This window comes from Protopterus annectens, chromosome 4.part0, assembly GCF_019279795.1.
Source record: "Protopterus annectens isolate FY-2018-M chromosome 4.part0, PAN1.0, whole genome shotgun sequence".
NCBI classification, from domain to species: domain Eukaryota; kingdom Metazoa; phylum Chordata; order Ceratodontiformes; family Protopteridae; genus Protopterus; species Protopterus annectens.
This window is the reverse complement of record NC_056733.1, coordinates 823,364,575-823,385,974: the sequence shown is the minus strand read 5'-3', so window position 1 is coordinate 823,385,974 and position 21,400 is coordinate 823,364,575. Positions and strand designations below refer to the sequence as shown.

At 43.9% G+C, this 21,400-nt stretch overlaps 1 protein-coding gene across 1 annotated transcript in view; it reads right to left on the bottom strand.

Moving 5' to 3' along the window:
* ULK1 (unc-51 like autophagy activating kinase 1) overlaps nucleotides 1-21,400 on the bottom strand; it is a 1,203,955-nt gene that overhangs the window by 748,786 nt on the left and 433,769 nt on the right. Inside the window, exon 5 of the mRNA XM_044068766.1 lies at nucleotides 8,673-8,709. Within this exon, the coding sequence (XP_043924701.1) occupies nucleotides 8,673-8,709 (37 nt within the window). The remainder of the gene's footprint in view (nucleotides 1-8,672; nucleotides 8,710-21,400) is intronic.

Here is a 21,400-nt window from a genome sequence, read left to right as displayed (position 1 = left end):
GGGTGACAGGTGCAAGCCGTCCCTTAAGCAGCGTGGCTTGTCCAGCATGTCATCCCAGGCAGACAGACATTGGATCCCCTTTGAATGACACCAGAGTTTAAGCCAATTGTTAAAGCTGATCATCTTATCTCTGTATTGTGGCATCATTCTTGGTGAAGGTAGGATACTGCTCAAGGTCAGGGTCATACCTGCCTGGGCTACATAATCAGAGAGCTCCTCAATGTCTCTTTTCATGTAGTCCAAGGAGGTACGTCTCAGGTCGTTTACACCAGCGTGGACAATGACTGAGTCATATTTGTACCTGCTGTTGAGAGACCTGAGTGCTTGCGTTATGTGGCGGATTCTAGCGCCCGACAGGCAGCTTACTGTGACCTTCTCCTTACTCAGTCTGGTGAGCGGGACGTCAGTGTGTCTGACTATGGAGTCACCAATGACTAGTGTGTCTGGCATTGTGTTTGGCCTTAAGGGCTGTGACTGTTTGACACTCTGACTGTGAGGTCTATGTGTTGCAGGTGTTGTGTTCTGAGGTGGTGGTTGTTTGGGTGTCTGCTTTGGTGGCCTCTGCTACCTAAAATGTAAGAATGCAAGGACAAAGCCTGCAGTTTAGAAGGGATCCAATAAAATATTACAGTTCAGTGATTACAATGATCCTTAAGTGACAAAATCATAGCCGGGCAGTGGGCTTTGAAACCCCACACATGCAACATTTTATTACAACTTTATTTTCTACACATAGCAGTTATGCTATACTGCCATAACTGCCCTTATTCAATATGTAACCTTAACAAAAGGCAACCAAAGGGAGTTCTATCCCTTGATAAGCTAAAAGCCTTTGACAAGCTAGATCATATCCTCTTACAGCTATTCCAGGTGCAGAGCACACATGGTTCAAAACCTACCCCCTCCGAATGAGCACAAGAAATAAAATGGAATTACACACTTTCCTCCCACTGACCTATTACAGTTGGGATTTAGGATTGTTGCTTTTTACTATATTCATTGATCCTTTTCATCTAATTATGATGATACTGTAAAAGTGTATACTCAGCTTCTGACATGCAGACTGTAAACACAACCTCTAGATAAGGGGTGGTGTCTTAATATATGTAAAATAAAACCTAAAATCCAGAAGCCAAGGAAACATCATAGAACTAGAAATTGCTAACAAGAAATATAAGTGGCAATGAACATATTACTGGAACTCATTTATATCACCTATGTCCCCTACAAAAATGAGGACTTCTTAACTATAAAGTCCAAAATTAATTAAAATGCTATCCTTATTTGAGATTTTAAGTACCCATCTAAGTACTTGCGTATTACCGCAACCACATTCTCAGTGACTTGCTACTGATATGTTCTGCCAGCCCTTCAAGCTATCGTTTTGTTTGGGAAACCAACAGGCTTCTAAAAACATGTTATAAATTGTATGCTTCTTCTTCGTCCTGTTTTTTTGGTTTTTGCTTATAAGTGAAGTATATATGTCGCTGATTTTTGATCATCTACCCTGTTCCCCACCATTATTTATCTTTTTCTCCAGATTTTTTGAATTTGGAGGTATCTGTACCACTCAATGAAACATACTGCTGTTCAGCAAAAACAGGAAATATTTGAAATGTAGTTCATCAGAGCTGTAGCTCCTGATGGCATTACTGTTTGGGGGGGTCTACCAGCATCTTTCGTTCTTTTAAGAAATACCTTTTTTATTTTGTTATAAATGACGATTAAGTACACCGAGGATAAGAATTAAAAGACTGTCATGATCAAGGGTTGTCACAGAACACGTGGAACAGTAACTAAACTGAAAGCAAAGTTGAATATGAACAGGATTTTCAGCAGGAAAAATAATGATCATACAGTGCAACTTGCATGGTCAGTAACATCATATTTTAAAACCTTATTATGTTATCAATATCCATATAATTAGTGTTACAAACGTTACATTGTAAAAACTTGAACTTCCTTCCCAAACAAAACGATAGCTTGAAGGGCTACCAGAAAATATCAGCGGTGAGTCAAGTCGCTGAGAATGTGGTTGTGATAATACACAAGTACCCCCATCTATTTTGCAAGATTAACAGAACATGCTGGAGAGACAGGCATGTACCACAGAGAATACCACTTCTATAGAACCATCTTCCCCTCCAGAAAAGCACAGTACTTCCCTAACTCTACTCAACTACTGGATGAATTGATGGGTAACCCCAAATTCACCCCTGGTTTAGCAGCACTTGCCCTCATTGGTAGGTGAAACTAGTAAGTATCCAGCATACACTTGTGAGATTCATACTGCAAAATATAAGGGGCTAATAATTACCACTTAAGATCCACAAGAGATCAACAGCCTAGTAAGTACTTATGAACCTATCCTCTAGTTCCAATTCCTGACAACAATTAAATGCTGGAAGCAGACACAAACAACAAATATACACTGCAATGAATTAACGGATTCACAGAAATGGAAAAAACAATACTCAATTTATAGCATGCATTCTCTTAACAAGTGCTTTATTCTCTTCAGGTTGTGAGGGAGACAGAGCCTAGCGGTAAGGCAGGGAAACTAATTATGTATAGGATGCCAGTAAACATACTCTCACTCTCTCATACAAACAAACAAACACATACACAAACACACACACTCGTGCGCTTGTGTACATGTATAAACTCATTCACAAATCACATGTACACTTACAGTTTAATGGCCACCAAGTCACCAAATGCATTCTTTGGATTGTGGGAGGAAAAGTACAGGTGTGTACCTACCATAAATGTAGATGTTCAAGTGTATTCACTGTTGCAGTCATTACTCTTGGGTTATCCTGCTGGCAGGCAACCCGCAGCCGGCCAGAATTCCAAAGTCTAGGTCCAGCGTCGGTTGCTGTCACGTCTTCCCTGACGTCAGTGCGCCAGGGGTATAAAAGATGCAGCCGACGTCATTTTCTTCAGTTTTTCTTGCCCCAGATGTCAGGTGCCCCTAAATTGGAAGGCTGAAAGAATATGCCAATAAAAATACATGCACAAAAATAACTTGTCCTTCATCTACAAGCAAATACACCAAAAAGGTTGTATAGAATAGAGAAGTGCAGATAAGCTCCAGCAAAGAAAAGGGGGATGGTGGGTGGGTAACCTGGACTGCAACAGTGAATACACTCGAACATCTACATTTATGGTAGGTACACAACAGTACAATGTTCTTCGTGTTTCACTGTTGCAGTCATTACTCTTGGGTTGAATCCAAAAGCTGAGGTAGTGTGGCTGGGCTAAATAGGATTAGGAGAGGCTATGAGGCCCTGCAGAACTGCAGTGGCAAAGCCTGCTCTGGACTTAGAGTAAAGAGGTAAGTGGTAGTGCTTTGTGAAGGTGTGCACTGAACTCCAAGTTGCAGCCTCTTAAGATATCTTTGGTTAGTACTCCCCTGAGGAAGGCTGCTGAAGTGGCTGCTGCTCTGGTGGAATGAGGCCTAATGTCCTTAGGCACTGATTTGCCATGTTGAAAATAGCAGAAATGGATGCAATGGCCTATCCATTTAGAAATAGTCTGTTTTGAGATAGCCTTTCCTTGTGAACCTGCAGCATATGACACTAAAAGTTGCTCAGTCTTTCTGAAAGCTTTAGTTCTGTCCAAGTAGAATCTTAACTGCCTGTGTATGTCCAAAGAATGCAGAATTTTCTCACCCTTGTTCTGTGGATTAGGATAAAAGGTTGGCAAGTGAATGGTTTGGTTGAGGGCCACACTGGACATCACCTTAGGCATAAATGTAGGGTTCGTCCTCAGAGAAACCCTGTCCGGATGGAAAATGATGAAAGGTTCCACAGCTATGAGTGCCTGTAACTCCGAGACTCGCCTTGCAGAGGTTATTGCTAGGAGCAGAGTTGTTTTCCAGGATGAGAATTTTATATCTGCTGTTGAGGCTGGCTCAAAAGGAGGCAATGTGAGTTTTTTCAAGACATAATTTAGGTCCCATGCAGGTATTGGTGCTCTCCTTGGGGGTGTTATGTTTTTGGCCCCTCTGAGGTACTGTCTTATTAAAGGATGAGAAAAGATAGGTGGTTCCGTATTGTAATGGGCTGAAATGGCAGAGGCATGAATCTTAATTGATGAAAAGGATAGGCCTTTGTCCAGCATCTCAGTTAAATATTGTAAAATCTGAGGAATATTTGGTACAAACGTGTCAATTCCTTGTTCCTGTCTCCAGGCAGAGAATCTCTTCCATTTTTCTGCATAAGACTTTCTGGTACTGGGCCTCCTGGCCTTCAAGATAACATCCATAACAGCTTTTGAAAGAGGAGTGTTCTGAATGGCTACATTATCCGCCATGCTACCAGATTTAAGGCCCTGAGTTGGCTGTGCAGGATCTGACTGTTTTGTTGGGTCAGTAAATGAGAAGTTTGAGGCAGTATCCATGCTGGACCTTGAGACAAGCTCTTCAGGACTGGGTACCAGTGCTGGCATGGCCAGTCTGGTGCAATCAGTATCATTTTTGGCTTCTCTTGTCTGACCTTTAGGAGTACCCCTGGGAAGGAGAGGCAGTGGGGGAAAAGCATATACTGTCAGATTTTTCCAGCTGAAGGATAGGGCGTCCACTTTCCATGCTTGCTTGTGATAAATCCTTGTGCAAAATCTCTGCAACTGGCAGTTGTGAGGGGAGGCATATAGATCTATGTCTGGGCATCCCCATTTCCTTATTATCATACTGAAGACTTGTGGATCCAGTTTCCATTTGTGGGGATCCATGAGGTTTCTGCTTAGTTCGTCTGCCAGAGTATTTGCTTTTCCTGGCAGGAATTGTGCTTGGAGGTGAACTTGAAAAGCCAATGCTGTGTCCCATAAGGTCACTTCTTGTCTGCAGAGGGGGTAGGAATGTGTGCCTCCCTGCTTGTTTATGTACCACATGACTGTAGTATTGTCCGTCTTTATTAGTAGTTGTCCTGGATGAAGTAGATCCTTGAAAGCTGTCAGTGCATTCTGTACAGCTAGCATCTCTTTTTGATTGATATGAAGAGGCATTTGGCTTGTGGGCCATGTGTCCTGAATACATTTTCCTGCCATGTGGGCCCCCCAGGCATAATCTGATGCATCCGTTGTTAGTGTCTGCCTGGCTGTGGGTAAAGTGAATGGCTGTCCCTTGTTGTGGTGACAGGCCTGTGCCCACCATCGAAACTCCTGTTGCAGGCAGGGAATAAGGGTAATTAATGTTAAGGGTAATTAATGTTTCCAGGCTGTGGCAATGTTGAGTCCAAACACTTTTTAGATACCATTGTAGTTTCCTCATATGCAGACTGGCATATGGAATTAGCAGAATGCAGGATGCCATGAAGCCCAAAGCCTGCAGAATATTTCTTGCAGATAACTGGGTCTTTGCTGCCAACATTTTGAAGTAAGAAGTCAGTTGTCTTTGTTTGTCTGGCGTGAGATAAGCCATCTGGGCAGTTGTATTTAAGCTTGCACCCAGGAATATTATCTCTTGAGAGGGTACTAGTTTTGATTTATTTTCATTTACTGTGTACCCTAGGTAAATTAGTAATCTTTTTACAAACGCCAGATGCTGTAGTAGAATGTCTTTGTTCTCTGCTTGAATAAGGCAGTCGTCCAAGGAAAGGATATATGTGAATTCCTCTTTGTCTGCAAAATGCAATTACTGGTGCCAGGCATTTGGTGAAGACCCTGGGCACAGTAGATAAGCCAAAGGGCAGTGCAGAGAATTGGTAGTGCATTGAGCCAGCTATGAATCTAAGGTATCTTCTGCAAGACTGATTGAGACATGCAGGTATGCCTCTTTTAGGTCCAAATTAACGAGCCAAGCCTTCTTGCCCAGTATGGGCAGCAGCTGCTGCAGAGTCAACATTTTGAATTTCGAAACGTCCAGAAATGTGTTTAGAATAGACAGGTCCAGAATTGGTCTCCAGGCTTTGTCCTTTCTGGGCACCAGGAAAGGTCTTGAGTAAAATCATTGTCCCTGCTCTTGTTGTGGTACTTGCTGAATGGCCCTCATGTCCATGAGGGATGAAACTTGCTTTTGTGCCTCTGCCCATTGATTGTGTGGCAGGTCTGGCATACCTTTTGCTCTTGGCAGGGTGTGAAAGTGGAACCTGTAGCCCTGAGACACTATGTTCAAGACCCATTTGTCCTGGGTAATCATGTGCCAATTTGGTGAAAAAAATGCTAGTTTTCCCTCTAAAGGAGGCTGCCAAAAGATAAGTGCTTGGTTCTGGCAGAGGAAAGTCATTGGGACTGTTTCCTGTATGGTTGTGAGTTGTCCTCTCTGCTTTTGGACGTAGAAGCACCCCATTGTTTAGGCCTGTATGGGCCTTGGGGCTGGGATCTGCCTCTGGGGCGTCTGTATCTGCCTCTTTGTGGTCTGTCTGACACCGGAAAGGACCAATTCTTTGTAGGCCAGTTCCTGCTAAATCTGGGTGGCTGTACCTGTAGGAAATCCTTAACTGTCTGCATGGATTTCGCTTTATCCTCCATTTTCTTCAACACCTCTTCTGCTTTAACACTAAACAAAGTATCATGCTGTAATGGAGCATCCAATAATTTTGCTTTAACATGATCAGGCAGATTCTGTTCCTTTAACCAAGCATGCCTTCTAATGACAGAACCCGTAACTGCGGCCCTGCATGAGGCTTCCAGCGAATCATAACCACATTGTAAAGTATGTTTTCCCACTTGTTCAGCTGCAAGCAATAAATCCTGCATTTCCTTGTTATCAGAACATTCAGAATTTGTCAATATTTTCTGTTTAAGCAGTGACATTAAGTATTGCTGATATTTAAGCATATGAAACTGACAATTTAAAGCCCTTACAGCCAAGATAGCAGAAGTGTAAACTTTTTTCCCCCTTCTGTCCAGTGCCCTAGAATCCCTATCAGAGGGGACAGGTTTTTTTGCAGTGGAAGCCTTGATCCCTTTGGGACCCTGAGAAATAGTTTCTGGGTCAGCAGCAGGGGATTTTATATAGAAATTTATGAGAGTCTGGCACCCTGTAGTATCTGTCTGGCTTAGCAGGTACAGGGGGGTAAAGAGTCAGGGGACATGCCGGACTCTGAAAACACATCATCTACAATGTCTAGAACAGGTGGAATAGCAAGAGTTCTGTGCTGAGGTAATAAAAGAAAATCTCTGAGCCTTTTCTTAAATTCTGAATAATCTTGGCTCTCCCAGTGAAAATGCTCCCTCATGGTATGTAGGGTTTCCCCAAAAGAATAATCCTCAGGAGGAGAGACTGAAGGAATAGATTCAGTCATATCAGAATCCTCATAGGGAGGAAAAGAGTATCCCTGTTCAGAAGAGGAGTCAGAGGAAATTGAAACCTGATCAGAAGAGTCATATTCTGTCTCTTGCCTAGGCTTCTTATCAGGAGGGGGATGGGAACCCCTGATCAAAGTAACTAGGTCTTCGGCCATTTTAAGCATCTGTTTCTTAGGCATGGAAGTCTGTCCAGGGGAATGTTGTACTTGTTTCTTTGTCTTTAGAGCTGTTTTAGTCTTTGAAGCTGATAGGCTTGACATATAAATGTGTAGGTCTGAAAACACCCTCAGAAGCCGATGCCTGCTCAGTGGCTCCAGACCCATCTGAGGGAATAGTTTCCGAGGGTCCAATACCTTGAGTATCCAGAGGCCTAGTCGGCTCCACGTGGGAGTCGGGAGCAGCCTGTGGCTCTGAGGTAGCAGGCGTCAGGGGCTGCGAAAGCGCCTCACTGAGAACCAGCGACTGGCCTAGCGGGAGCCTGGTTGTCGCTTTTAGACCTCGGATGCCTGTCCTTTTCCTTTTGCTTTTTGTAAACTCCGGTCATCGGCTGTTCCGACGGCATTATATAATTAAACCTTCGGCCAAAGTAATGAAAGACAAAATCATACCGACGCTTAATAGTGCATTGGTTAAATCTAGCACAAAACCGACAGCTAGCAACGTCGTGATCAGGGCCTAGGCAAGGAATACAGTAAGAATGAAAATCCTTATGAGGTATTTGCTTCCCACAAGAAATACAATTGTTAACTTTTTCTGACATCGGTCTGGAGCAAGAAAAAAGTTTCCCCAACGGGGTACTTAGCTTTAATGAAGACTTTGGATCTGAAATTCGATTTTGAAACTCTCAGGAGTCGGGCGACCGGCACTTGCGAACTGCTTTTGCTTCGGGCACCGCACGGCAAGAAAGACTGAAGAAAATGGCATCAGCTGCATCTTTTATACCCCTGGAGCACTGACGTCAGGGAAGAGGCGACAGCAACCGACGCCGGACCAAGACTTTGGAATTCAGGCCGACTGCGGGTAGCCTGCCAGCAGGATAACCCAAGAGTAATGATTGCAACAGTGAAACACGATGAACATCAGGAATCAAATCAAGGAACAAAAATGTTTCATTTTTAAAACAGTTAAAAATAAACTGGATGTGATGCTCAACAGCTTTACTAAAATTCAAAATATGAAGCAATGCTAAAAAGTTCTTGATCTTCAGACTGAACCACCTACAATCTTAGTAATAATTGTGGCTTCTGGATACAGTGAGCTAGAACAAAAATGAAGTAACCAAATATTGTACATTACAAAGAAAGGTTCTCTTCTGTGCTTTCTCAATAAGTGCCAGGCCTATGCCTTAATGTCTGACTGTAACAGAAGCATATTTTTCACAAGTGACATCTTCTATAGAAAAAAAAGTGTTATTTACTTACAGTGAAGGTAGTCAGCCAGATCACCACCGTTGCAGTACTGAAAAAATGAAAACATGGACTTTTGAGTTTCACTAGCAGCACAGTGTAATGCTGTACAACTCAACATTCTACAACTGTTAGCGACTCACTGAACCACAGCTAATTACGACAAACATGCTCGTATTGATTATCAGTGTGTTTTATCAGAACACATTTTCATTATGGTTGCCTTTCGGATCCCAAAGAAAGGCACAGTAATACTGCAGTAATCACAGAAATTTTTTAAACAAGCACGCATACTATGGTATATTACTGAATGAATGCTACATAAGTAATGTGAAACGTACAGCTATACAGGAGAAAGGTGTTGCACAAACAATGAAAAACAACAGGGCACTACAACAAGGAATATTAGCTGAAGCTAAACATTTAACAGGGTATGAGACAGGTTGATCACCTTTAACTCTCAGCAATGAGGTAGGACAGTACAGTGCACAGGCTGGACCTGGGTTATTTTACAACATGGCAACTTTAGTTCTTTCATGCAGAGAAAAAAAAACATTTAAACAGCAAGAAAGAAAACCATTACAAGTTGACCTTACTTTAAAAAGATTCTTATGCAAAAAATTATTATTATGCATCTTTTACTGCAATAATTACTTCTCCATTTTGTGATCCGCATAGGTTTCTTGAACTGGCTGCAAAAAAAACAAAACAGTTTCTCTGTCCCTGTCACGTCACATTTCTCAATATGTTTTGCAGGCTTGTTGCCTTCTGCTCAGCTCAGGCACTTTAGTCTCCTCACCAGCTGCTCATTCACTTGCTCATTTTTCTCTATTAATTGTTCTCTGCTGGGGACAGCTGGGTGGCAGGGACCCTTGCAATGTCAAACTGCAGATGGACGGTTGTATTTATTATGTCCTAGTCACTGTACCCCAGATGTCAATAATTAACAATGCCATTTGATTAGCCAGATGTACTGCAACACCTGCAAGTGAGACCACTTAATTTGATCAGTGACACTTATACTGAAAGATTTTTTTGCAGTATAAATTAAATACCATGACAGTTTAGATGAATTATTTAATTTACTGATTTCTTTCTCAGCAACTCTGTCCTATCATCAGCCCCTTCTCAACTTAACTGGTTCTCCATGTATTCCCCTCATCACAGACAGCAAAGCTTGGCTGGTTGGGGCCATTATTAAGGCAATCATCAGGAGAGACTGGAGTTTTTATTTTAGTTCCACCTCCGCTGTAACAGCCCAGTAAGCACCTTTGGGTGGGATCTGCAATGGATGGCAATCCTGGATCACTCCTCATTTCTGCAAGGGAATGATATAAGCAAACTATTCTGCACACCCAAACACAGGCACCACATGGCTGTTTCCCTGATTTCTTCCAAGAATAGCAGATGTTGCATATTTGCAGACAAGAACACACACACACCACCCTGCCCACCAAGGGGGATGAATGGGCTTCATCCTTTCATTTTTCTCTCTCTCTCTCCCTGTACAACAGTGCTGGGTCTGGTAATCAAATCCCAGTTGCCCAGGTCACAGTCAGGGCATCATCCTTTTACATCATGAAGTCATACATAATGATTTATTTTTTGAAGACTGGAAATAAACTATCACTCAGTTTGTGTAATACTGGAATTTGACTTTTTTGTGAGTCTGAACTGCAATAGCATTTGTAGAACTTTGTCTGGAGCAGTATTTTACCCTTTTTGTGATTGCTCTTAGTAGCAAGGGAATAAGACAGTTCCAGGAGTTAGTATATTTAACTATAGGGGTACAGGGGCACTGTAGAAAAAAAAGAAAAAAAAACATTTCTTGCATCTTTTATTGCTATTCCCAGTGCAACAGCATTGTCTCATTGACTAGACCAGTTTTGGCAATTTTGTCTCATTACTGTAATATTTGTTGGGTTTGGATTCAGTGTCATGACAAGAATCTTACTGAACTATCCCTGGTCTTCACTTGGGGGCTTCCAGACAACAGACCACCTCCAGCCACCTGATCCTACTCATCCTTCCAGTCAAACCCCCTGACCCCTTGGCTGCAAGATTCAGCCACATTACTAGCAAGACAGATGGTAGCCTTCCCTTCCTCTTTGCCAACAGAGTGGTCCAAGTACCTTTTATAATGTGTTTTAAGCTGCATGGAAGGGGATGTTATCAAACATTCAAAACAACAGCAAGCATGCAAGTGAGGCTAGTGCATGGACTGAACCGTTCCAATGCAACAACCAAAGAAAGTCCAGCACAAACGTGGAATGACTAAATCCAAAGATTTATTGAAAATTAATTGATTACATGTGGCTGACCCAAACAAAGGAGCCGAAACCGGTTTGTTTGTTTGGGTCAGCCACATGTAATAAATTCCTGGGAGCCGGAGGTAAGGAGTCAGGGGTCAAGCTTGACTCCGAAAACACATCATCCACAATGTCTAAAAAGTACAGTTTTGTACCTGCCATAAATGTAGATGTCCGATAGGTATGCATCTGCAGTCATCACATATGGGTTGTCCTGCCTCAGGCAGCCCTTCGGTCGGCCGGATTCCAAAGTCTGGGTCGGCGGCTGATGTCGCACTTTCCCCGACGTCAGAGTGCCTGGGGTATAAAAGCATCAGCTGACGCCATCTTCCTCAGTTTTTCTTGCCCCAGATGCCAGGTGCCCTCTAAGGAAGGCTAAATTTGGAGAGATGCATTTAAAAATCCAAACATGCACAGTAATATAACAACAAATACACCATAATAGATCACTCCAGCTAGCTATAAGAGGGATAAGTACCCAAGAAATACCACAGAGGGGAAGGAGGGAGGGTAAACCTGACTGCAGATGCATACCTATCGGAACTCTACATTTATGGTAGGTACAAAACTGTACTATGTCCTTCAAGGATGCATCTGCAGTCATCACATATGGGTAGAATACCATAGCCAATCTGGGGGTGGAGGAACTACGTAAAGGATGGTGTAGCTAAAATGCCCTGCAGGACTGCCATAGCAAAGCCTGCTCTGGATCTGGAATATAAAGGTAAATTGTAATGCTTGGCAAATGTATGCACGGAGCTCCATGTAGCAGCTTCTAAAATGTCCTTGGTAGCCACCCCTCTTAAGAAGGCTGTGGAGGTGGCTGTGGCTCTCGTGGAATGAGGTCTAATGTTAGCTGGCACAGTTTTTCCATGAAAGGAGTAACAAAAACGAATGCAATTCCCTATCCATTTTGAAATTGTCTGTTTGGAAATTGCTTTTCCTTGTGTTCCAGCAGCATATGCTACCAACAGCTGGTCAGTTTTTCTGTAACCTTTAGTTCTGTCCAAGTAGTAGCGCAACTGTCTGTGTATTTCCAGGGTGTGCAGAAGTTTCTCCCCTTTGTTTTGTGGATTTGGAAAGAAGGTAGGCAAGTGAACAGCTTGGTTTAATGAAACCCTGGATACCACCTTTGGCATAAATGTAGGATTGGTTCTCAATGAAACTCTGTCCTGATGAAAAATAAGAAATGGCTGTACTGCCATAAGGGCCTGTAACTCAGATACTCTTCTTGCTGAGGTTATGGCCAGAAGGAAAGCAGTCTTCCAAGACAGGAACTGTAGTGCTGCAGATGCTGCTGGTTCAAAGGGAGGCAGTGTTAGTTTTTCCAACACGAAGTTAAGGTCCCAAGTAGGTAGGGGTGGTTTCCTTGGAGGACTGATGTTTTTGATTCCTCTTAGAAACTGTCTTAGGAGAGGATGAGAGAAGACAGGTGGATCAGTATTGTACTCTGCTGAAATTGCTGAAGCATGAATTTTAATGGAAGAGTAAGACAGACCATTGTGGAACATTTCTGCCAAGTATTCCAGTATATGTGCCATGTTCATCACTGTCGCATCTAGGCCCTTTGTGGTGTTCCAAATGTAAAATCTTTTCCATTTTGCTGAATATGCCTTTCTTGTGGAAGGGCGGCGAGCTTCCATAATAATATCTTTCACTCTCTGGGATAGCTTATCCTGAGGAGGAGTCAAGGTATTTTCCAGGCTGTTAGTTGCAAGGTTTTCAGGTTGGAATGCAGAGTTTTGTAGTTGTGCTGTGTCAGTAGAAGTGGCCATAGAGGAAGAGGCCATGATTTTGTGCGTGACATGCTCTTTAACAGTGGGTACCAGTGCTGTCTTGGCCAGTCCGGAGCTATCAGAATCACTTTTGGCTGCTTTGTCCTGATCTTCAGTAAAACCTTGGTCATTAATGGGAGAGGTGGAAATGCATACACTGTTAGAGTTCTCCAGCTGAAAGAGAGGGCGTCCACTTTCCATGCTTCTGGGTGGTATGTCCTTGAGCAGAATTTCTTCAGTTAATGATTGTGGAGGGTGGCAAAAAGATCTATGTCTGGCCTCCCCCATGATTGTGTTAGCTGTAGAAAGATGTCCGGGTGCAGCATCCATTCGTGTGCATCCATGATATTTCTGCTTAAGCTGTCCGCCAGTATATTATCTTTCCCTGACACAAACTGGGATTGTAGCTGTATATTGAGCTTCAAGGAAAGTTCCCATAGATTCATTGCCAGCCTGCAAAGAGGATAGGAATGGGTGCCTCCTTGCTTGTTTATGTACCACATAACCGTGGTGCTGTCTGTCCTTATTAGCAGATGGCCTTGATGCAGAAAGGGTTTGAAGGCTTCGACTGCATGTATCACTGCCAGCATTTCCTTTTGGTTTATGTGCATGCGTAGCTCTTTTTGTGACCATAGACCTTGAAAGCATCTGCCCTCCAAGTGCGCTCCCCATCCGTGGTCTGAAGCGTCTGTTGTAATGGTTTGGCTGGCTATTGGTTTGCTGAAAGGCAGCCCCCTGTTTGACTGGCTTGCTTGAGCCCACCACAGAAATTCCTTTTGAAGGCATGGAATGAGTGGTATCAAAGTTTCCAGGCTGTGACTGTGCTGAGTCCATAAACTCCTTAGGTACCATTGTAGTTTCCTCATATGTAGTCTTGCTTGCGGAATCAGAAGGATGCAAGAAGCCATGGAGCCCAGGGCCTGCAGGATTTTCCTTGCAGTCAGCTGGGTTTGTCTTGTCAGATTTTTGAAGTAATCTGGTAGATTACTTTGTTTTTCTTCTGTGAGGAAGGCCATTTGGGTGGTTGTATCTAGATTTGCACCCAGAAAAGTTATTCTTTGGGATGGAACAAGTCTTGATTTGTGAAAGTTGACTGTATATCCCAAGGCCTGAAGTAGGTGGATGGCATAATTCAAGTGTTTTACCAAAGTTTGTTGGCTGTCCACTTGTATAAGGCAGTCGTCCACATATGGGTATATTTGAATCCCCTGAAGTCTGCAGTGTGCCATTACTGATGCCAGGCATTTCGTGAATACTCTGGGCGCAGTAGATAAGCCAAAGGGCAATGCTGAGAATTGATAATGCTCTGACCCTGCAAGAAATCTGAGGTGTCTTCTGCAACTTTGTCTGATAGGGACATGCAGGTATGCCTATAGAGTTACCAGCCAAGACCCCTTGCCCAGCATGGGAAGGAGCTGCTGTAGAGTCAGCATTTTGAACTTTGGCACAATGAGATAAGTATTCAGTGCGGACAAGTCGAGAATAGGCCTCCATTGTTTTTCTTTTCTTGGAACAAGGAATAGTCTGGAATAAAATCCTTGGCCTTGTTCTGAGAGAGGAACCTTTTCTATAGCTTTCATTTGCATTAAGCTGGAAATTTGTTTCAAAGCCTCTGCCCTTTGATTCGGTGGCAGGTCTGGCATGCCTTTTCTTTTTGGTAATGTGTGGAAATGGAACCTGTATCCTTTGTCTATTATTTGTAGTGTCCATTTGTCCCTTGTAATACTGTGCCAATTTTCTGAGAATAAAGAAAGCTTTCCGCCCAAAGGTGCTTCCAATTGAGCCCTGGCTGGCGGTGTCAAAGTAAGTAATTGAGCCTGTCCTTGTGCAGCAGTTGAAGGCCCTGCATCTGGTTGGGAGGTTGCCATTGACATCCTCTGTAGGAGCCTCTAGCTTGCCCTCTACCTCTGGCACACCTGTTCTTGCCTCTCTGAAACCTCTCTGTGTCTGGAAAGGACCAATTCTTGGAAGGCCAATTCCTGCTGAATCTTGGTGGTTGTACTTGGAGAAAATCTTTGACTGTTTGTACGGACTTAGCCTTTTCTTCAAATTTCTTTAGGACCTCCTGAGCCGTGGAGCCAAATAACTTTTGCTTTTCCAGTGGAGCATCCAGCAGCTTTGCTTTAACATGGTCTGGCAGAGATTGTTCCTTCAGCCAAGCATGCCTACGTATGACTGCGCCAGTCATAGCTGACCTACATGAAGCTTCCAATGCATCATAACCACATTGCAAGAAATGGTTGCTAACCTGTTGTGAGTTATGTACCAGATCCTGAAGTGACTTGCGGTCTAGGGGGTCAGGTGAAGACAGTTTTTTATACAATTCATCTAACAAATACTCTTGGTACTGTATCATATGAAAATGACAATTTAATGCCCTCATAGAAAGAGTAGCAGAAGTATACACTTTTTTACCCCATCTCTCTAAAGCTCTGGACTCCCTTTCAGAGGGGAGAGGATTTTTAGCAGTGGCAGCTGCAACCCCTTTAGGGCCCTGGGAAATAGTTTCTGGATCAGCAGAGTGGGCCTTGTAAAGGTAAAGATGTGAGTCCGGGACCCTGTAGTACCTATCGGGTTTGACAGGAGCCGGAGGGAGAGAATCAGGGGCTGTGCTAGAGTCAGAGTACACATCATCAATGACATTCAAAACAGGAGGAATAGCTAAAGGTCTATGCTGAGGCAAATGTAAAAAGGTCCTTAATCTTTTCCTGGAATCAGAGAATTCCTGGCCCTGCCATTGGAAATGCTCTCTCATAGTGTGTAGTGTCTCCCCAAAGGAAAACTCTTCAGGAGGGGAGGCCGAGGGAATAGATTCCTCTGCATCAGAATCCTCGTAGGCCAAAAAAAACTCCTCCTGGTGGTCTGAGAGAGTAGAGCCATCAGAGGCCTCATCTGAGGAGTGGGGATCAGAGGGCTCAACCCTGGGCCTTTTGTCTGGAGGAGGTTGAGAGCCCCTGTCCGGATGAGGTTGAGAGCCCCTAATTAAGGAGATAAGATCCTCTGCTAAGCTTAGAATCTGTGAACCAGTAGAGGGTCCCTGAGGAATAACCTTGGGAGGCAAAGCTTTTGAGAGTTTAGCAGCTTTAGCCCTGGAGAAAGCCTTAATGGACATGGATGCAGGAGGCCTGGCTGCACCACGTGCTGGTGTAGATTTGTCTAAAGGAATGGTGTCGGATGGTTCCAGGACACCAGTTTCTGTTGGAAATTCAATAACCAACTCAGCCGGGGCCTCCGGGACTGAGGTAGTCGGTTGAGCGGTTTCGGTAATTGGAAGTACCAAGGACTCGGTTTCAGCCGAGACCGAGACACTCGCGGTAGGCCTGGCCATGGTTTCAGCCGAAACCGCGGCCCGCGTGTGTTGGTCCTTGTCCTTCCGTTTCTTAATTAAATGTGAAGTCAGAGTCTCCAACGGCATCTTATACGGAAAACTAGCCCCAAAAAATTCCTCTGCAAACTCCGCCCGACGTCTAAGAGTGCGTCGGTTGAAGGAAGCACAGGCTGAACAGGCCGAGACGGCGTGGTCTGGGCCTAGGCAGGGGAGGCAGTAAGAGTGGAAATCCTTATGAGGTATTTGTTTCCCACAAGTTAAACAATTATTAATTTTATCTGACATCGGCTGAGGCAAGAAAGAGTCCCCAACGGGGTACTTAGCTTTTTGAAGTCTTCGGTAGCTGAATTACAGGAGCTGGCCGACCGGCACTTGCGAACTGCTTCTGCTTTGGGCACCACGTGGCAAGAAAGACCGAGGAAGATGGCGTCGGCTAATGCTTTTATACCCCAGGCACTCTGATGTCGGGGAAAGTGCGACATCAGCCGACGCCGGACCCAGACTTTGGAATCTGGCCGACCGAAGGGCTGCCTGAGGCAGGACAACCCATATGTGATGACTGCAGATGCATCCTTGAAGGACATCAGGGGGAATGGCTAAAGGCCTGTGTTGCGGGAGAAGGAAATCCCTGAGTCTCTTTTTTGATTCTGAGAAGTCTTGACTCTCCCAGTGAAAATGCTCCTTCAAAGTATGCAAGGTTTCTCCAAATGAATAATCCTCAGGAGGAGATGCAGATGTAATACACTCCTCAGCATCAGAATCCTAAGGAAGTATAGATAATTCCTGATCAGAAGAGGAATCAGAAGAAATAGAAACCTGATCTGAAGATTCATAATCAGTGTCTTGCCTAGGCCTCTTATCAGGAAGGGGATGGGTATCCCTGATCAAGGTAATAAGGTCGTCATCCATTTTGATCATCTGTTTTTTAGGCATAGAGGCCTGTGCACGTGGCTCATGTGTCAGTTTTTTAGTTTTAGAAGTTGCTTTTGTCTTTGGTTTTGCAGCTGTTGTCGGTTTGATATACAAATGTTAAGGTCTGAATACACCTTCAGAAGCCGGTGCCTGCTCAGCGGCTCAGGACCAATCCGAGGGAGATACATCCATCGGTCCAATACTTTGAGTATCCTGTGGCATGCCGGACTCCACATGGGTGTCGGTATAGGCCTGCGACTCGAAGGTAGCGGGTATCAGGGGCTGCAAAAGCGCCTCACTGAGTACCGGAGAACCGGCGACTGGCTTAGGAGAAGCTTCATTGTCGGTTTTGGATCTCGACTGCCTTTCTCTGTCCTTTACTTTGCGTTTTTTATGTACTCCAGTAGTCGGATTGCTATCCGACGACATTTCTGGGTAGTTAAATCTGTTTCCAAAATACTTTGATGCAAAAATATACTGACGCTTAATAGTGTGTTGGTTAAATCTAGCACAAAACCGACAGCCACGCACATTGTGATCAGGGCCTAGGCAAGGAATACAGTATAAATGGAAATCCTTATGAGGTATTTGCTTCCCACAAGTAATACAATTATTAACTTTTTCTGACATCGGTAAAAAGAAAGAAAAAAGTTTCCCCAATGGGGTACTTAGCTTTAGTGGAGACTTCGATTCTGAAACTCAAACTTGAATATTTCAGTAGTCGGCCGACCAGCACTTACGAAATGCTTCTGCTTTGGGCACCGCACGGCAAGAAAGACTGAAGAAAATGGAGTCGGCTGCAAGTTTTATACCCCTGACGACCTGATGTCAAGGAAGAGGAGACAGCAACCGACGCAGGACCCAAGACTTTGGAATTCAGGCCGACTGAGGGCAACCTGCCAGCAAATTACCCAAATGTAATGGCTGCAACAGTGAAACACGAAGAACATCCGATTTGTTTGTTTGGGTCAGCCACATGTAATAAATTCATTTTCGATACATCTTTGGATTTACTCATCCCACTTTTGTGTTTTACTTTCTTTGGTTGTTGTAACAAACATTCAAACCCAAAAATACAGAAAAAGTACAGTTGTGTACACTTACCATAAATGTAGATGTTCGAGTGTATTCACTGTTGCAGTCATTACATTTGGGTAATCCTGCTGGCAGGTTGCCCTCAGTCGGCCTGAATTCCAAAGTCTTGGGTCCTGCGTCGGCTGCTGTTGCCCCTTCCCTGACGTCAGGGGTATATAAAAGATGCAGCCAACGGCATTTTCTTCAGTTTTTTTTGCCCCAGATGTCAGGTGCCCCCAAAAGGGTAGGCTAGATATATATAAAACATACATGCACCAAAATAAACTTTACCTTCATCTACAAACAAATACACCACATAGGTTGTATAGATCAGAGAAGTAAAGATAAGTTTCCGCAGAAATAAGGGGGGTGGCGGGTGGGTAACCTGGACTGCAACAGTGAATACACTCGAACATCTACATTTATGGTAAGTGTACACAATTGTACTATGTTCTTCATGTTTCACTGCTGCAGTCATTACATTTGGGTAGAGTCCCAAAGCTATGGTAGGGGGGCTGAAGTTAAACAACATTAGGAGCAGCTAAGAGGCCCTGCAGAACTGTAGTGGCAAAGCCTGCTCTGGATTTAGTGTAAAGTGGCAGACTGTAATGCTTTGTAAAGGTGTGCACTGAACTCCAAGTATCAGCCTCTAAAATGTCTTTGGTTGGTACTCCCCCGAGAAAGGCTGCCGAAGTGGCTGCAGCTCTGGTTGAATGTGGCCTAATGCCCTTAGGCACTGGCTTGCCATGCTGACAATAGTAGAAACGAATGCAGTGACCTATCCACTTTGAAATAGTCTGCTTGGAGATAGCCTTTCCTTGTGATCCTGCAGCATATGCTACTAGTAATTGTTCTGACTTTCTGAAAACTTTAATTTTGTCCAAGTAGAATCTAAGTTGTCTGTGTACGTCCAAAGAATGCAGAATTTTCTCCCCCTTGTTCTGTGGATTTGGATAAAAAGTTGGCAAATGAATAGTTTGGTTAAGGGCTACACTGGACACCACCTTAGGCATAAATGTAGGGTTTGTCCTCAGAGAGAACCTGTCTGGATAAAAAATGAAAAAAGGTTCCACAGCCATGAGAGCCTGTAGCTCCGACACTCATCTTGCAAAAGTTAGTGCTAGGAGCAGAGCTGTTTTCCAAGATAAGAACTTTATATCCGCAGTCGCTGCTGGCTCAAAAGGAGGTAGGGTGAGTTTTTCCAATACATAATTGAGGTCCCATGCAGGCACTGGCAGTCTCCTTGGAGGCCTTAAATTGTTGGCTCCTCTGAGGTACTGCCTTAATAAAGGATGAGAAAAGAGTGGTGGCTCTGTATTGTAATGAGCCGAAATGGCAGAAGCATGGATTTTAATTGATGAAAAAGATAGGCCTTTGTCCAGCATCTCAGTTAAGTATTGCAAAACCTGAGGAATATTTGGTACAGCTGTGTCATTTCCTTGAGCTTGGTTCCAAGCACAAAATCTCTTCCATTTTCCAGCATAGGATTTTCTAGTACTAGGCCTTCTGGCTTCCAAAATGACGTCCATCACAGCTTTACTGAGAGGTGTGCTTTGTATTGCTACATTATCTGCCATACTGCCAGGTTTAGAGTCCTGAGTTGGCTGTACAAAATCTGATTGTTTTGTTGGAACAGTAGGTTAGGTATTTGAGGTAAGATCCAGGCTGGGCATTGAGACAAGTTCCTTAAGATCGGATACCAGTACTGGCGTGGCCAGTCTGGGGCAATCAGAATAATTTTTGGTTTCTCCTGTCTCACCTTTAGGAGTATCTTGGGGAGGAGAGGCAGTGGAGGAGAGGCATATACTGATAGGTGTTTCCAGTTGAAAGATAAGGTGTCCACTTTCCATGCTTGTCTGTGATAAGTCCTTGTGCAGAATCTTTTTAGTTGATAGTTGTGAGGGGAGGCAAATAGATCTATGTCAAGGCATTCCCATTTCTTTGTTATCATGTTGAAGACTTGTGGATCCAGGTGCCACTCGTGAGGATCCATGAGGTTTCTGCTTAGTTCGTCTGCCAGAGTACTGTCCTTTCCTGGCAGGAATTGTGCCTGCAGATGAACTTGGTAAGTCAATGCTGTGTCCCATAAAGCCATGGCTAGTCTGCAAAGGGGGTAAGGATGCATGCCCCCCTGCTTGTTTATGTACCACATGACCGTGGTATTGTCTGTCTTTATCAGTAGTTGTCCTGGATGAATTAGGTCCTTGAAGGCTGTCAGGGCATTTTGAACAGCTAGCATCTCTTTTTAATTGATATACAGATGCATTTGATTTGTGGACCAGGTCCCCTGAATACCTCTTCCTGCCACGTGGGCCCCCCAGGCATAATCTGATGCATCCGTTGTTAAGCTCTGCCTGGCTGGGGGAAGTGAGAATGGCTGTCCCTTGTTTTGGTGACAAGCCTTTGCCCACCATTGAAACTCCTGTTGTAGGCAGGGAATGAGAGTAATCATTGCTTCCAGGCTGTGGCAATGCTGTGTCCAGACACTTTTTAGGTACCATTGAAGTTTCCTCATATGCAGTCTTGCATATGGAATTAGTAAGATGCTGGATGCCATGAAGCCCAAAGCCTGCAGAATTTTTCTTGCAGATAACTGCGCCTTTGTTGCCATTTCCTTGAAATAAGCAGTCAGTTGCCTTTGTTTGCCTGGCGTGAAATAAGCCATCTGGGCAGTTATATTTAAGCTTGCACCCAGGAATATTATCTCTTGAGAGGGTACTAGTTTTGATTTCTTTTCGTTGACTGTGTACCCTAGGCATGTTAAAAGCCTTTTCACAAACTCCAGATGCTGTAGTAGAATGTCCTTGTTCTCTGCTTGAATGAGGCAGTCATCCAAGTAAGGATATATTTGTATTCCTCTTTGTCTGCAGAAAGCAATTACTGGTGCCAGGCACTTTGTGAAGACCCCGGGTACAGTAGATAAGCCAAAGGGCAGTGCAGAGAATTGGTAATGCTTTGAACCAGCCTTGAATCTGAGGTATTGTCTGCATGACTGTCTGACTGGGACATGCAGGTATGCCTCTTTTAGGTCCAAAGTGACGAGCCAAACCCTTCTGCCCAGCATGGGCAGAAGCTGCTGTAAGGTCAGCATCTTGAATTTTGGAATATCCAGGAAAGTGTTTAGAACAGATAGGTCCAGTATTGCTCTCCATGTTTTGTCCTTTCTGGGTATCAAGAACAGTCTTGAGTAAAATCCTTGTCTCTGCTCTTGCTGTGGCACTTGTTGAATAGCCCCCATGTCCATGAGGGATGAGACTTGTTTTTGAGCCTCTGCCCATTGATTGTTTGGCAGGTCTGGCCAAACGTTTTCTCTTGGCAGGGTATGGAAGTGAAACTTGTAGCCTT